We start from the raw sequence: 16,169 nt of genomic DNA on the forward strand, positions 1-16,169 counted from the left end.
TACAGCTTCTATTGTTTTGTAGCTGTTCCTATCGCTCATATTTCGTATCAGTTATTTCGTTATCTCCTAATTAATTTCGCATTATTTTTTTCTACAGTTAATACTGTAGATGTTATCACAGTGATCTTTATTGCCGACGCTGTTATTTGTCCTGCTAATCCATTCTTATTCACTTGTGTTTATTATTTCGGCGCTTAAACCTTTTAATGGATATTGATTTCGCGTTTAAACAATTTCACTGTAAGCTCTCGCTCTTAATCAGTTTAATCTTTATTTATTTGAAGATTAATCCTTTCCTTGTTTCATCTAATTCATATTCCTGTCATGACAACCGCTCTTGATCGATTTATTGAGTATATTTCTTTCGCACACAATTAAAATTCATTTTGTCATCATCACCGACCGCACAAACTTTTCTAAAGAGGGAAGGGTGGTTGAAATCCCAAGTTCCCTATTACAGTCCAGCAGAATTAACTTGAGAGAAATGGCCGCTCTGTGAGTGATGCAACTGCGCTCGAATTGGCTAGAGCGGGGGACTTCCCGCTGTAACGGGCCAACGGAAACTCCAGAGTAGCGGGGAAGTCCCCGCTCCAGCCAATTCGAGCGCAGTTGCATCACTCGCAGAGCGGCCATTTCTCTCGAGTTAATTCTGCTGGACTGTAGTATGATTACGGGTTTCTGCGAAATGGAAATGTCGTAGGGAAATCAGAGAGAGAGAGAGAGAGGGGGGGATAAAGGAACGACACAGAGAGAAAAGAACAAAGAAAATAAAACGGGGGAGGGGGCAATTTGCAAATATTATAACTAGGTCTCGGAAGTTGAGGAAAAATCCTTTATTTTCCCTAGTGTCCGAAGACGAGGCCCAACATAATATATGTTCATTTTGGGTCATTGTAGGCCAGAAAAAGGTGGTTTTTATTTGTCCTTTTTTGCTTTTTTCGGCGTTTTTTGTCTTATTGGTCCTTTTTTAGCATTCTTTTAGGTCTTAACAGCTTTTTTGTGCAACTTCACCTTCTTTCGACTACGTTTTTACTTCCCATTCTCAATTCGAATCATCATCAGTTCATCACCTCTTAAACATCCTTTCTGCAGTAATAAAAAAATATATATATATATTTGAACCATGCCTGAAACGAAAGAAAAACATTTTTGGACGACTGAAGCAGGTACGGTACAAGATCCTTTAACCGTAACTTGTCTGGAAGGTCGCGCTGTAAGTGGCAACTTTCTCTTGTTTAGAAGCTTTCAGCACGGTGTATACGACCAGACAGCACGCGCCTCCAAAGATCTCAAGTCAGATAAGGAGGTGCCGCGCATATTCATTAAATATGTAATTAAAATTGAAGTTATTAATTAATTTGGATCACATTTATATGTCCTTTTTTCCGTTTCTAGGTCCTTTTTTGATATTTTTAGCTCTTTTTATAGGTCTTTTTTTGGCAATTTATAGGAGAACGCATTGCAAGATGGTGGACATAAATCGGGTTATCTTTAAATTCGAAATCGACTCCTATTTGTCTAGCCTACAATTTCGTAGATTAAGGATAAAAAATCAGGGATATTTTAGGTCATAACTTGAGCTATTACAGGATGTAGTACTAACACTGTCGCATTTTAATCAAGGGGTCCCGGGATCGATTCCCAGTGGAGGAAAATTGCACATGGTAAAAATCTTGACCGATTAGTTTTTTACACTTAGGATTGGGGGAGGGTCGAAATAGGGGCACGTGTGACCACATATCAGAAGTTGTAAGCTGAAATTCATACAGGAACTAGATACCTTGGATAACTAATAAGTAGGGAGCGGAAGTTGATGACCTAAAAAATATAGGTATATGACCTATAGAATTTCGTAAAAATGAGGAAGAATGACGTAAAAATTCAAAAAATGACCATTAAATTTGTGAGTTAAAAATTGAAATGAAAAGGAAATTATACAAAATTTAATCTTTCTTTCAAAAAGAAAAGGCACCAAATGATATCACAAGCACATTCAATTAAAATATGCAACGAGGATTTCCAATGGAAACAACCGAATAATTTTAAAACAATTTAATGAAAAAGTCATATAGCTACACTGAATCAAGAATATTGCCGAAATGAAAGAAGTGACAAAATATGACGAAACAATACACCGAATATTGCGAAAAATGACGGGAAAATGCCGAAAATCGGGGAAAATGACCTGAAACCTGAAAATTGGCAAAAAATGCAAAAAAAAAAAAAAAAAAAAAAAAAATGCACTTTAAAATTACCTTTTTGGGTTCTAGACGACGTGTAATATTGTGTGTATCTAATGGGCATCGTATCCGAATTGTTAGAAAAAAGATGACATTTCATCAACTTCCGCTCGCAGTGGTAAGATATTGCATTTGAGCTAAGTCGGTCAAAATGTTACGAGCGCTCTAAATTCTTTTGATATTTTCTAATCTCTGCCTGAACCAAATTTAAGGAGATTGAAAATGGAAACTCTCAGCACTTTTAGAATATAAATTATGAAAATTAAATAAGTCACACACATTTTGACGACGCAAACTTTCATAAAATTAGTTATTTAGATATGAATTTTTCATAGCCGCTCCGTACGTAAGTTAGCCCGGTATTGATTGATTGATTAGGTTTATTTTACTTCGCTGTTTCTGCCACTTTTTGGCTAATCGCGAACACTAGGATGAGTGATGATAAAATGAAATTGATGAAAGGACACTCACAAATAGCACACATAGTCTAATCGGGACTGGACATACAGTTTAAATTGAGATTCGTGCCTGCACTGGGCATCGAAGCCTGAACCCCTTGCTTACAAGGCCACTACGTTACCGTTACGCTATCGGGTATGGCCCTTGAACGAAATTAGTCAAAGCAATTCAATATGGGGCACTTTCTAACCTACCGTAACAAAACATTTTAAAATATACTTTCTGCGGTTGATGTCCGGAAGAGCTATTTCTGGCAGATCACATCATGTACACATATGTAAAGGCAAAAATCGGAAGAGGATGTTCATGTAAAAGTATGTCCATGACTATTGACTGCACAACGTCATGACATTGTCATTGGCGACCACAGGAGACCTTGACAATTCCAAAAGACAGAAAAAGATTTCAATGAGGCGATAGCAGTTGAAACATACGTGTCTATGTTGCAGACTTACCAAGTGTCTTTTACCATAGCGTTGGTGTTTTTGACAGAATTCTAAGCTTGAGTTAGTTTCTGGCCAGTACTGCAGTGTGCCGTTTAAACTGTGAGGTAAGCGTAGTCATAGACGTAACTTATTCTTATTCATTTGGTGGAAGGGGAGGGGAGGAGGAGACGATAATTCTCTGAATGTTAGTAAAAGTGATTCTGTTTTAGTATGCAATATTAATTAAGCATCATCCATTTTCTAGTGATTCTAGTACTTACACCTATCGTCACCACTGGCGTACGTAAAGGGGCCTGATGGGGCTACAGTCAGGGTTGTTACAGGTCCAGGAACTCATAAATTCTCTTGGGTCCCGCTGCAGGATCGGAACATTTCTTCTCGCTCAATTTTAATTCGGTCCAGGTTGCGTATTGTTTCATTGAAGAAAGGTTTATGGACCGAATTTTAATTGATCCGGAAAGAAAGGTCACTGGACCGTATTTAAATTGATCTGGACAAAAGGTTCCTGGACCGAATTGAAATACTTTACAGATAAAAAGGTTCTTTACGGTCCAAAACCCATTTACGCTTGTTGATTTTCTCTCCTGGAGACTGGCTACACTCTCCTCCAAAAATTTTGAGATTTTTTTTTTTTTTTAATAAAGGCAGTGAAGAACTCGGGAGAAAAACATAGTGATAGATAAATTCAAACCCCCCTATTGCCATTTCAGAGAGTGAAAAATTCTTATTGTACGAAATAATTTATTATGTTAGTTATAGTAGGGGGCTAAGAAAATGATTTATTGGACTTTTATTCTTATGATTAATAAGTAGAATCTATTTATTAAATAATATAAAATACTTCAGTATTGTTGTACGCCGCTTCTCCCTAGAAAGCAACTATGTACTATACACCTTCACAATTCCAGCCTCCCCTAGAAAAAAATCTTGCGTATGTCAGTCATTGTTACCACATTTCTCACCCGAACACAGCAGACCAGAGGTGGTCATTTTCATTCAACATCCCTCACACGCCCTCACGGATCGACTTCGCTCTCACCCTCACGACTCGCCTTTTTCCCTCACTCTCACCCTCATGGATCGACTTCTCCCTCACCCTCACACATCCTCACCCTCACAAGTCTTCGGAGGGTAAGGGCGAGAGTGAGGTCTGCCCTCATGAGGGTCGCCCTCAGGAGCGTGACCGACCACCTCTGCAGCAGACAGAATTCTATGGTAGAATTCTATTCTATGCTGGTATGATATGATATAGTTTATTTTCCTTCCCTTCTCTGCCTCTTTGGCTAATTGGGAAGATGAGGATGAATGATGATGATATGGATAATGCAGTCCAGGGTGTACCACGTGGCAGGAAGGTTCACATTTGGGTGCCTTCGGAAAGAGTCACCACTTACATCCCAGGCCATATTTGCCAAATTTTTAAGTCCACTTAATGTACAAATACCAAATAGGGATCAGACCCACAGTTTAAAGATCCGAATCAACATGTACCAATGCCGTTATGCAGTTGGTTAGGCCACGTGATATGCAGTAAATTCACAGGTATACATAGGTTCAATCCCCACCATGGGCAAAAGTAAATTGTTCGCGTAGAGACAAGAGAGGCATAGTGTTAGTGATTTACCCTCACACCCCTATAACACACGTCTAGGTTTTTCCCAACACCCTTCCGAACTTTTCGCAAAATTCCACTTTATAGGCATTTTGGCGCTAAATATATCCTAACACCATCTCAAAACGAGCATACCCCCCCCCCCCGAGGGGAAATTCTGTTGAAACCCGTGCGTAGTGCTAGAATAAACATGGGCCTAACTCTGTGGTTCACAAACCTTTTGAATGTGTACCGTTATGTGCCAGGCCAGCAGTCGGTAGGTAAGCCAGGGCCTAATGTTGGGCTGTAGCGCTATAGGGTTTACCGTTATGTGCCTTCTCGACATGTTGCGATGTACAGGGATTAGAAGAAAAAGAAGACACGAAGTATACACATACACTGTGTCTGTAAAACCCTCAGAAATGTGTACCCAAACTAAATGAGTTATATTAAAGAGTTGAAACAGGGATGCAATTTTGACATTTACTATTCTCCTAATAGATGGCAGCAGAAGCTTAAATATTATTTAAATGTCACTTGTGCATCATAGAGTAAGAGTACATTAAACTAATTAGAAATCTTTTAGAGTTTGTATACGGTCTACAAAATTATTCTCTGAAATACAGCTTACCCTTTACTGTTCCAGTACTTTGTAGGAACGCTATTGATACACCATATATCTATCATTGGGGGAGAAAGGTTACAAGCAGTGATGTCCGTCTACGTGTAAACAAAGATAGTCTACATTCTACACATAGACTATTTTATACACGTAGATTATATAATCTATGTAAACAACATGGCGAAAGGTGATAACTTAGCAAAGTGTGCCGTGGAATTAAAAGAAAATTATACTGCGTTTCAGTTGCTGATGTGTGAAGAGAACTTTTCATACTCTTTCTTTCAAATTCGAACAATTTCTCACCTACCAAGAAACCTAATATGGGATATATTCTAGTGTTTTATGGGGAAAAGACCACTCTTGCCTCACGACTGCCATCTGTTGTTGTTTTTTGCATACTATTTCTCTTCCATAGTTGTTGATAGAAGAGAAGAGAAATTTTGTTGTAAATAGGATTCTTTTCATTTCGTTAGGAACCAATATAGTTGAAAATGTCACTTTTCTTTCATGAAACCCTTGAAAATTAATTTTAATGCACTTAAGATTGTCTACGTAGTCTATGTAAACTACAACCCAATGTAAGATACGCGTAGATTACATGTAGACAACGCATGTATACGTAAACGTATAGTCTACGGCACATCACTGGTTACAAGTTAAGAAAAAGTTGCAAACCTTTCCGATTCACGGCACCCTTAGTGTTTCAATATTCTTCCGCGACGCCCAAGTCAGAATTTAGGACTATCTAACATTTAGTGCGGTTAGGTTGCTTGTATTAAGTTAGAAAATAAACACATATTTCAAATTCAGAAATATTTTATAGCAAGTAAAAAGCTCTAAAACCACGTGTAGACTAACAAGCAAGTGTTATTTCAGTGAAAATATTCGAACATTTCGCGGTGCCCCTGTAAGCCAGCCACGGAGCCCCAGGGCGCCGCAGACCACACTTTGGAAACCCCTAGCCTAACTTAAGGCTTAATTTAGAGGGCAGGGAGCAGAAACGAACAGTTTTCCGTCTCATAAAAATAAAGTCCAGAACTATTTGTTATATAACTGACACCTTTGCGAAATCATGATAAATACACTTTATTACTTTACAGGTTTCAGGAGCTTAACAAAATAATTTTGGAAAACCCTAAGAAGATATTTCGGGTGAGGGACAAGTAGCCCATTGCTCCCTCCAAGTTACGCCTAATAGAATAAAAATAAGTAATAGATGCACTAGACAATGTATAATGTTCAATTAACATTGCAATTTTCGTTTCCGTAAATAGAAGAGATTTTCTCAGTAGACTATTCCAAACTATTTAGTTTCTTTATTATCGCTCGCTTATTTTTGCCAATCCTTCCATCTCCTACATTTCTCTTTTCTTTCGTTTTGTTGTCTTCCTTTCGTTCTACCCTTTAAACAGCCGAGCCGGTTTTCGAAAGTAACCCCTCTCTCGCCGCTGTCTTTGCGAGCGATTTTAAAATTTTTACACTTATTTCAGAAAAACATTATATCTCTGAGACTATTAGAGCAATCTACTTCGGATAACTTTTGTTTGAAAGCAAAAACATCGGAGCACGTTACCGTGTACAATTCAGAAAGTCAAAGTGAGAAAAACGGGGTTGGTAGGGGCCAAGTCCCCAATTTTCAATGAAAATAAATCTGGCGTTCGCCCCCTCTTATTCCGTTATTTTGGAAAAAGGGCGCAAACTTTTGCATTGTCTTCAAAGAGTAGTCCTTTTGCAACAAAGTCAAACTTGTTTCAATTCCCTAGTTCTCATACAGGCTGAAATATGACGCAATATGTACAATCCTGCATTTTGGCTAAAAATAGCTAATTTGCATATTAGAGAAAGGGGGAGGGGGTGGGTTTTCTTCCACATGACATTTCAAATTCTTATCTCAACATCTGTCAGCGTTTACAACCTCACATACTTGTATGAAGGCCCTAAAGGCACGTGAATGTTGTAATCGGCACCATGGGTCATATATAACCCATTGGCTGTGTTCGCCTATACTTTCTATGGGTCATATATGGCTCATTGGCTGTTTAAAGGCTACACCCAGTGATGTGCGTCTACGCGTAAACAACGATAGTCTACATTCTACACGTAGACTATTTTATACACGTAGATTTCGTAATCTATGTAAACAATATGGCGAAAGGTAATATCTTAGCAAAGGGCGCCGTGGAATTAAATAAAATTATACTGCGTATCAGTTGCTGATGCGTGAGGGGAACTTTTCATACTCTTTCTTTCAAATTCGAACAATTTCTCACCTAGGAAGAAACCTAATTTAGCAAATAATCTAGTGTTTTATGGGAAATAGACCACTCTTACCTCACGACTGCCATCTGTTGTTGTTTTTGCATACTATTTATCTTCCACCATAGTTGATAATAGAAGAGAAGAGAAATTTTGTTGTAAATAGTATTCTTTTCATTTCGTTAGGAACCAATAAAGTTGAAAATGTCACTTTCCTTTCATGAAACCCTTGAAAATTAATTCTAATGCACTTTAGATTGTCTACGTAGTCTATGTAAACTACGACCCAATGTAATATACGCGTAGATTACGTGTAGACAACGCATGTAGACGTAAACTTATAGTCTACGGCACATCACTGGCTACACCTCTCATGTTTTTCCTTTTCTTTCTTCTGTTTCTTCCTTACTTTCTATCTCTCTTCCTTCTGTTTTTCTTTATTTCTATTTCTGACTTTCATTCTCTCTCTCTCTCTCTCTCTCTCTCCTTTTAATTATCTTCCATCTTTGTCTTCTTCTCTCCTTTTCCTTCTATTTATTTGTCATTCCTTCCATTCTTCTATTTCTTCTTCTTTCTCCTTTTCGTTCTTTCTGGTTTCTTCCCTTCGTTTTATATATCTCTTCTTTCACCTTTTCTTTCCTCTCTGTTCTTTTAATTTTTCCATCTTTCTCATTTTTCTTTCTTTCTCCTTGTCTTTCTCTTCCTTTCTTTCTACCTTCGTTTGCCGAAATCTCTCCCTCCCTCTATGTTTATTTCTACCTTCAGGTGCTGAGTTGACATCTTTATGCAACTAAATACCTTGTAGTGCTGCTCCACATTTGGATTTTAGCGTAATATATGGACATGTTACAGTATGGGGGATTTATAACGAACCGTAACCTAACTTCTGCAAAGTTTGGCGTGGTTGATATGGGGAACAGATATTGTTCATTTGCATTTCTTCCTGCTTTACCTTCTTTTCTTCCCCTTTAGGCAAATCGCGACGACACAGACTTGCGCACGGCGAAAGACGGGGGCAAAGGGGGTATTGCCCCCTAATACAATTACTGAGAAATTCAGAGTAATGTGATTTCATGGCTGTTAATGGACGGTTTTATACTCTTGAAAAAGATGACGATGAAAATTCCATTCGAGGTATTATTTCTTATGCAATTGGCTGTGTCTGTGACAAAGTAGAGCTGTTTAAAACTGTTGCAGCGTCTTAATTGAGACCAACATTGTACGATAGGATATTTTCGTGAAACTGTAGAAGTTCATTCTAATGTTGGATCTACAGTTTTTCATATTCTATCCAATATTTGTAAATATATAAGTGCATTCAATTCGCAATAGTATGTGTAGTGAAACTTACAGTTCATGAAGGGCGGAGAAGTTTTTTTCTTTATTCAGATTTCCTTTACGTAGAGTAAATATGTGTTCCATTCCCTCGTGAGGGATATGACAATTAGGCCTAAAATTACACTAAATATGCACAGAAATAGGATTTTCGGGGTCTGGACGCACCCTAGGTACGCTTCTATTCTGTACGCATCAATACGCTTGCAAGAGAGATGGAATGTGTTTTTCCCCCGCCTGAATTTTCATGAAGGCTTTAGCCCCACACTCCCTTAATCCGAATTGCGGGCACGCCTATGTGCGGCGATGAGGATGAATGATGAAAACCCTTGATGAGGTCGGGACTAAAGACCAAGAACCTCGGGTGAGTCGGCCACTAGACGTGCTTGCTCGCTGAGACAGCAATATGTTTGCAAAACTGGGTATGCATCACCAGACCTGACGTCCACCCCTTCCCTCCTCCCTTGCATTTCCGTTGTGTTATCGCTCTAAACAACAACAAACGCTATGCAAGTGTCCACATGTGTGCAAGAGAGGAAGAAAAAATAGTTCCTTCCCCTTCAGAGCAATCCGCCATGATAGCATTCACCATTCGACGTTCGAGGATTATTTGCTTTTGCGAGAGATAAACCATCCTTCCATGTCTGTCCGAGAAACCGCTTAGCAACCAGATAGTGCATCACGTGTTGTGCGTATCTGTTCTTGTTACTTGACACAGTACTGAGTGTTGTTTCGTCCCAAGCAGAACGCTTTGTCCAGTGGTATTAATTAGTGCTGTGTGTGAGGGAAATTTTCCAGAAGTGTTAAAGCTGTGGGTTGATTCTGTGTAACAATTTTGTGAAATCGAGTTTCGATTCTCCGAGCAGGCAGATCTCTTGAGGTAAGTACGTGCCTTGTCGTGTTCCATCATGTTTCCTCGTGTTGTACAGCTACATAATTTGATTTCGATAGCTATCTTGACGTATCATAAACGCTCAAGAATATACGAATGGTGTATAAAGAGGAAACCAATATCATTACAATCTTTATAACTCCATTTTATAAGAAGATAACTCTTGAGTAAAATTTCTTGTAAATGCGACGCTCGATCCGCCATTTTGGTTCTTATCTTCTTGCTGTCGATTGCATATTATGGAGACATATGTCACTCAGGGACGCATCTAGAATCATATTTCTGGAGGAGTCCGAACCAACTGTGTTATATGTATAATAATAGTTTAATAATAATAATAATACATTTTATAATCAACAGGTTCATAAGATTAACATGTCTAATATTGATAATACTATTATATTATTATTATTATTATTATTATTACATGAACAGGTAAATCGATGATGTAATGAAGATATAACAGGTCGTATTAATTATGAAGATTATGTATGTTCTGCGTAAATAAATCAACTTCATATTATACAACAGTGAACAAATATTTTGCTTATTTAATTTTGGTCTTGGTAAGTCGTCTTACGGGGGATTCGGACCCCCTGAACCCCCTAAATACGTCCTTGGTGTCACTGTTACTATCACTGACAATTTATCGCGTCAGGGACAAAGAGTAAGAAGTAGGAAAGTCAGATAAAGAGAAGAAAGGAATATAATGCAAGAGAGCGAGAAAAAATAAAGAAGCGAGAGAGGGGGAGAAATATAGAATATAAGAGAAAGAACAAAGGAATAAAGAGAAATAATAAACAAGAAGCAGACAGAAAATGGAAGACAGACAGAGATTGGAAGTAAACACGAACGAAAAGGCACTAAAATAAACAAAATTGATGGCTAGAAACAAGATACAAGGAAGGAAATAGACAAAAGAGTTAAAAACAAATTGGAACGGACAAGTAGAAGGAAGCAAATTTTTCTTATCTCAAGAGGGAGTACAGCCATTACCAGACACTTTATACGTGGTGACGCAGTTGTATTAGAGTTTGAAACTGAACACCAGATGGAGCTGATGGTCTCTAATGTAGATTTGTAATTAAGCAAGTCTGTGAAGAATAATTTGTACTCTTCTAGGTTTAAAAAAATAGTTAAATTAAGCTTTCAATTAAAATATTGTATTTTTGCTCTTAACACTCGAACAATAGACAATTTAAAACTAATTTCATACGACTTCGCAAGTAAAACAGTGCATATTGAATAAAAATATATACGTCAACCTGGACCGATGTACAGTACTGTATTATATTGTTTTGGATATTTTGATAAATTGTACACAAGATTATGTGGAAGCATACTTTTTCAGCTTAAATATTACTATGAAAATAGAATGACTATAAATGCAAGAAATTATCTTTCAAGACGTGTATGAACACGCTCAAAAATAAAATTGAAATATATGAATACTATGTAATGTCCTTGAATGACAGATATAGAAACAAATGAATTGTGTGAAATCGTTCTTGTTCAACCTTACAGACCTTCATTCAAGGGCATGGCAGGCAGTGAGGGTGTATAAGCTTCAAACCACAATGAAATGTTGATAGCATTAACAAAGTATTTATGTATGAATTTTTGTACACTTCTATATCGATACACACACATATGTACACATTGCCTACCCTGTATGTGGCAATTATCATACTGCCACTCCCTCTTGTAAAATTATCGCCGGATCGATCGTGCTTACATCCTCTCCAATATACAAATATTCAGTGTACAAATATATTGGGGGGGGGCAATATCCGATTATTGAATATCATTGTTAAATCTTAGATTATCGCGGGAATTTTAGTTAGGGGGGCTGAGCATTAAATTTGTGGGGGATATCCAACTCTTGTGTACTCGTATTAATATTACGTCTGAGATTGTAGCTGAAAATGTGATTGGAGATTTATTTTCTTTTGGAGGGAGTAATATCTAGGTTGAATATTAAATTTGAGGCGAGGAGATATGGAGCTCTTAATAAAGTGTAAAATCTTAGATTGTCAAGGGATTTCTTTAGGGTTCGAACATTATATTTGGGGACTATATTTAGCGATATGGTATGCGCACGTTTCGGCGCCGAACATGGGGAAAGAGTAAATATCGAGGGATCCTATAAAAGTATTGAAGTCCCATTAAATTAATATTCTTGCAAGCCTGCAAAGAAATGGATATAAAAATTTTCTTGCTCGCTTCGTTCGCAATTTTGCATTACAAACACGTGTGTCTGGCATTTGAATCAGATGATATGAAGAATTATACTGTAGCTGCATTACAAGACATAAACAATATTCTCGATATTTATTAATAATATAATTTCTTAAAATATATAATGTTTAGTAACGGTATGCTGCTTAATTTAAAGCAGGTGAGTCATTTTGATGATATGGTTCTATTAGCAATATTATTGTATTATTGATTCCCTGTAGACTATTCTGCAATAGTTGTACTAACTGTGCACTTCATAGTAACGCCTTGCACATTATTCGATAAAACAGGATAACAAATAGTGTTAAATTCGCATTTCTAACTTATTGTTGCAGGGTAATTTTGCTTTAGCAATTATAACACCATTAAGCCTTGTTTCCATGATATAAAAAACTCAATATGCTGACCAAGGCAGTAATTTATTTTATTATAAAACATAAACTAAACGTAACGTTTCAACCTTCTAGCAAGGTCTTCTTCAGACTCTGCACCAAGTACAAATGTAACAAGATACAAAAACAGGACGATTTATGTACACAAACATTACTCCCCTCCAGACTATTAGAAAGTTGTTCTGGAACATTCTATGATACATTTGTACTTGGTACAGAGTCTGAAGAAGACCTTTGCTATAAGGTTGAAACGTTACGTTTAGTTTATGTTTTATAATAAAATAAATTACTGCCTTGGTCAGCATATTGTGCTTTAGCAAGTGAAATTTGCACTTAAGATGAAATCCATGTAATAATTGCTATTAATTACTAAAAAAAATGTAATTACCCCAAGTAGAGAGGGTGAGTTCTTTGAAGGAGAGGCTTCTGTAATTTTCGATCTTAAGTTGTGTAAGATTTTGTGTAAAATACCCAAATTGTGGATTATTGAAATCTTGTTCTCCAACCACAAACACTGTTTAAATACATATTTATATAATTATGACACTTGAGTTAGCTAGCTTTCAGTTATTTAAAAAAAATGAACCATTAACAAATATGGACAGCTTAACAGGCTATTGTATTAATAAAAATGAATTATTACGTATTCATCCAAAATATTTTGAGGGGTAATGCATCCACGGTCTAGCTGGGGGACACGCTTTCGTAATTAAATACTTCATGTGGATTACCACATGATTTGGGGGGGACGCATGACAATATTTGGGGGGATTGCGCCATTGGCCTGGGGGGGATTGGCACCCCTGCACAGAACAACAGACAAACACGAGATAAACATGTTCATACTAGTGCAGAGGAATATTTCAGTACAGCTCTTTTATTTTTTTCCGCAGACCTCCGTGGTGGAGTGGTTAGCGCAGCGCGGCCTCCCATGGTTATTCTTTGTGAGTGTCCGTTCATCAATTTCATCATATCACCACTCATCCTTATCTTCACGATTATCCAAAAGTGGAAGACAGGCAAAGTAAAATAAACAAAATCAATCAATCAATCTTTTTTTTTCATAATAGACTCATTAGCAATGTCAGCAGCATGACAACGTAGACGTTTCACAAGATGATGTTCTGGTCAGCATGACTCAGAAACTAAGAAAAATCGCACACGTGAGGGCGCTGTTAACAGAGATCCATCATTGTATATGCAAGCTTCACGCCATCGTGACAACAGGAAGGATTATACCGGATGTGACGCAGATATTTTTATTTACGGCTTACCAAGAATGAGACCAAGGTCATTTGATACAGATTTTTGCAGGTTTTCCGCGTTGAAGCCAGACTATTACGGAATGATAAAATGACTTTTCCTCTATACAGTTTTAATACTGCAAGGTATGCGAATTGAGGATCTTTCCGTCTGTAAACAAGTTATCTATGGCGGTGACGTATTTAAGGCTAGACAAGGGGGCTGCACCCCTCTGAAATCATAAATTTTAGCCAAGATGGATTGATTTAAATTACTTTAAATAAATAATTTATAGATAATATATATTAGGCTCTAAGAAAGGAAACAAAATATATGTACTAATGGTGTGAGCTCATACGAAAAGAAATGCAATATGTAAACTGTAAACCCACGTAAATTTCTGTTGAAATAGACTTCAATATTTTTTGTGGGCAAAGATAGCAAACATTTTGTGTAGAAAAATATGCAAAATACTAATCATGTTAAACCGTAAGTAGTGTCATTATCATTAAACTGTAAATAAACATGGCAGTAAATATTTTGCAAACTATTATTAAATAAATTGCCCAAATTCTGTTACAAAGACTATAAAAATATTTAAAGTTATAACTATAGAGTACATCCAGAATGTTTTATTTTCATTCGAAGAAAAGTTTCTGAAATTATTATAGTTTCACTAACACAGTGTATAAACATTTCCATAACAGGTTCATATATACAGTATGAGAAACAGAAAAAAATATATTTTCATATATTTTTAATTTCCTTTCATCAAACTGTTCAAATGTTTAACAGGGCCGTTTACTAGAAAAAGCCTTTCTATAAGAAACTTTTATCTATATGTACGGTGCCAAATACCATACAAGAAATTTCAGGCGAGGTTTTAAAAAAAAATCGATTAAAAAAATATCCGATTTAAATTTTAAAAAATCGTCAAAAATTATTTTTTAAAATAAAAATCAAGATTTTTATCAACCCTAGTTTTAGCCCATAGTGGGCGTCGCCAGAATTTCTTTTGAGGGGGGAGGGCGGGTGAGACCATTGAGGAAACTTGAATAGTGGAAATAATAATAATTATTATCGTGGTTATGATTATTATGCAATAATAATTATTACTGTATAAACTAATAAAATCAAATATTTCATACTGCTCTAATTTTTTACAGGTCTGAGTAGATAGCAATTGCCCTGTCGCACTAGGAAGGAAGGGAGGATCCCGAGAATGCCTTCGGAGGATAGAGCTCAGTATTCGGCCCTGGACAGTGAATATCACCCTGGATGGTTAGTAATCGTTTTGAGAGTCTCTTCGGGTCTCACTTATCGCACGCAAGTCGAGCACCTTCCCGGTCACGCGTCGTATTAGTTAGGTCTTCTGGCATCAGGATAAATTATTCCGTTGTTAGGGTAAATGTAGTGTATTTATAACCTAACATGTCTAACCTAACCACGAAAGCATTCTGCAATTGCGTCAGAAGATTGAATACGGCCTTTGACCAACAAGTTGCTTGTCTTACGTGCGATGACACAAACCATGATATAATTTAATACGAATTAAACGTCTTGAGACACCCGTTACGTAACGTAAACATTCTTTCTCGTGCTCTAGTGTCGGGACTTTGCAAAAATGTATGAAATAATACAACCGGGAACAAGAATCAGAAACATAAGAAATAATTACAAATAAAAGACTTACTCCCAAAATATAAAATTTAAAGCTTATGAACATTCCTGCAAGAAGTGAATAGCTAGCAGTCAGAAACAAAATATTCCGATTGGCGTGCCATCTGTTGGGAAAACTTTCTTCATTCATGTCAATGGCAAAATTAGTATTAGTTTCCAATTTTTAAGTCACTGTTTTCTTGCTTGGTTACGGTATTCTATAGTAAAATATTAATTGTAACCTTGCAATCAATTACATCCTATCTTTACACAGCTGTTTTTCAGTCTAATGGTGAAAATGAGAATTGATTATGCTCTGTAGTAGACCTGTCTTAGACATGGAACATGACAGCGAGAGGATTTGATTATCTTTAAGCTTATCTCACTAGCTTGCTCACACATCTCAGCCACAAAGAGCTAGACTTCTCGTAAGATATCACACGCACACTAATGCAATCGTACGCACTCACTTTTGGCGCCATGCACACGTTTCGCTGATTGGTTGTAGAGGCTTCAAACGAAAACCACGTTTCCATCTCGAACAGAGGGATACACAATCCTAGACACTTCAAAAGGAAGCTACACAAAAAATGTCCTACAAAACACCGTTTACATTTGATTTGCCGCCCTGCCGACGAGGGTTAAACTAGAATGAAGCAAACATTGATGCCAACGATGAAAGGGCAAAGTGAAGATCAGTGTTGCCATATTAGGGAAAATTTCCCTAGGCGAAAATTTTATGAAAAATTAAATCACCAGGGAAATGTGAAGATATCCTGTCCATTAAATTCAGTCTG

At 37.0% G+C, this 16,169-nt stretch overlaps 1 protein-coding gene across 2 annotated transcripts in view; it reads left to right on the forward strand.

Annotated features, from left to right (window-relative positions):
* Positions 1–3,118: 3,118 nt before the first annotated feature.
* Positions 3,119–16,169, forward strand: part of LOC145978573 (uncharacterized) — a 36,407-nt gene continuing 23,356 nt past the window's right edge. The window contains exons 1-2 of one of the 2 annotated variants that reach the window (XM_083111276.1): positions 3,119–3,249; positions 14,880–14,994. In XM_083111276.1, the coding sequence (XP_082967402.1) occupies positions 14,936–14,994 (59 nt within the window). In that variant the 5' untranslated portion in view covers positions 3,119–3,249; positions 14,880–14,935. Of the gene's footprint in view, positions 3,250–9,544; positions 9,830–14,879; positions 14,995–16,169 lie in introns of those variants that run through there. The other variant, XM_083111275.1, reaches the window with a different exon arrangement.

This window comes from Lepisma saccharinum, chromosome 25 (genome assembly GCF_977018435.1).
Source record: "Lepisma saccharinum chromosome 25, izLepSacc3.1, whole genome shotgun sequence".
NCBI classification, from domain to species: Eukaryota; Metazoa; Arthropoda; class Insecta; order Zygentoma; family Lepismatidae; genus Lepisma; species Lepisma saccharinum.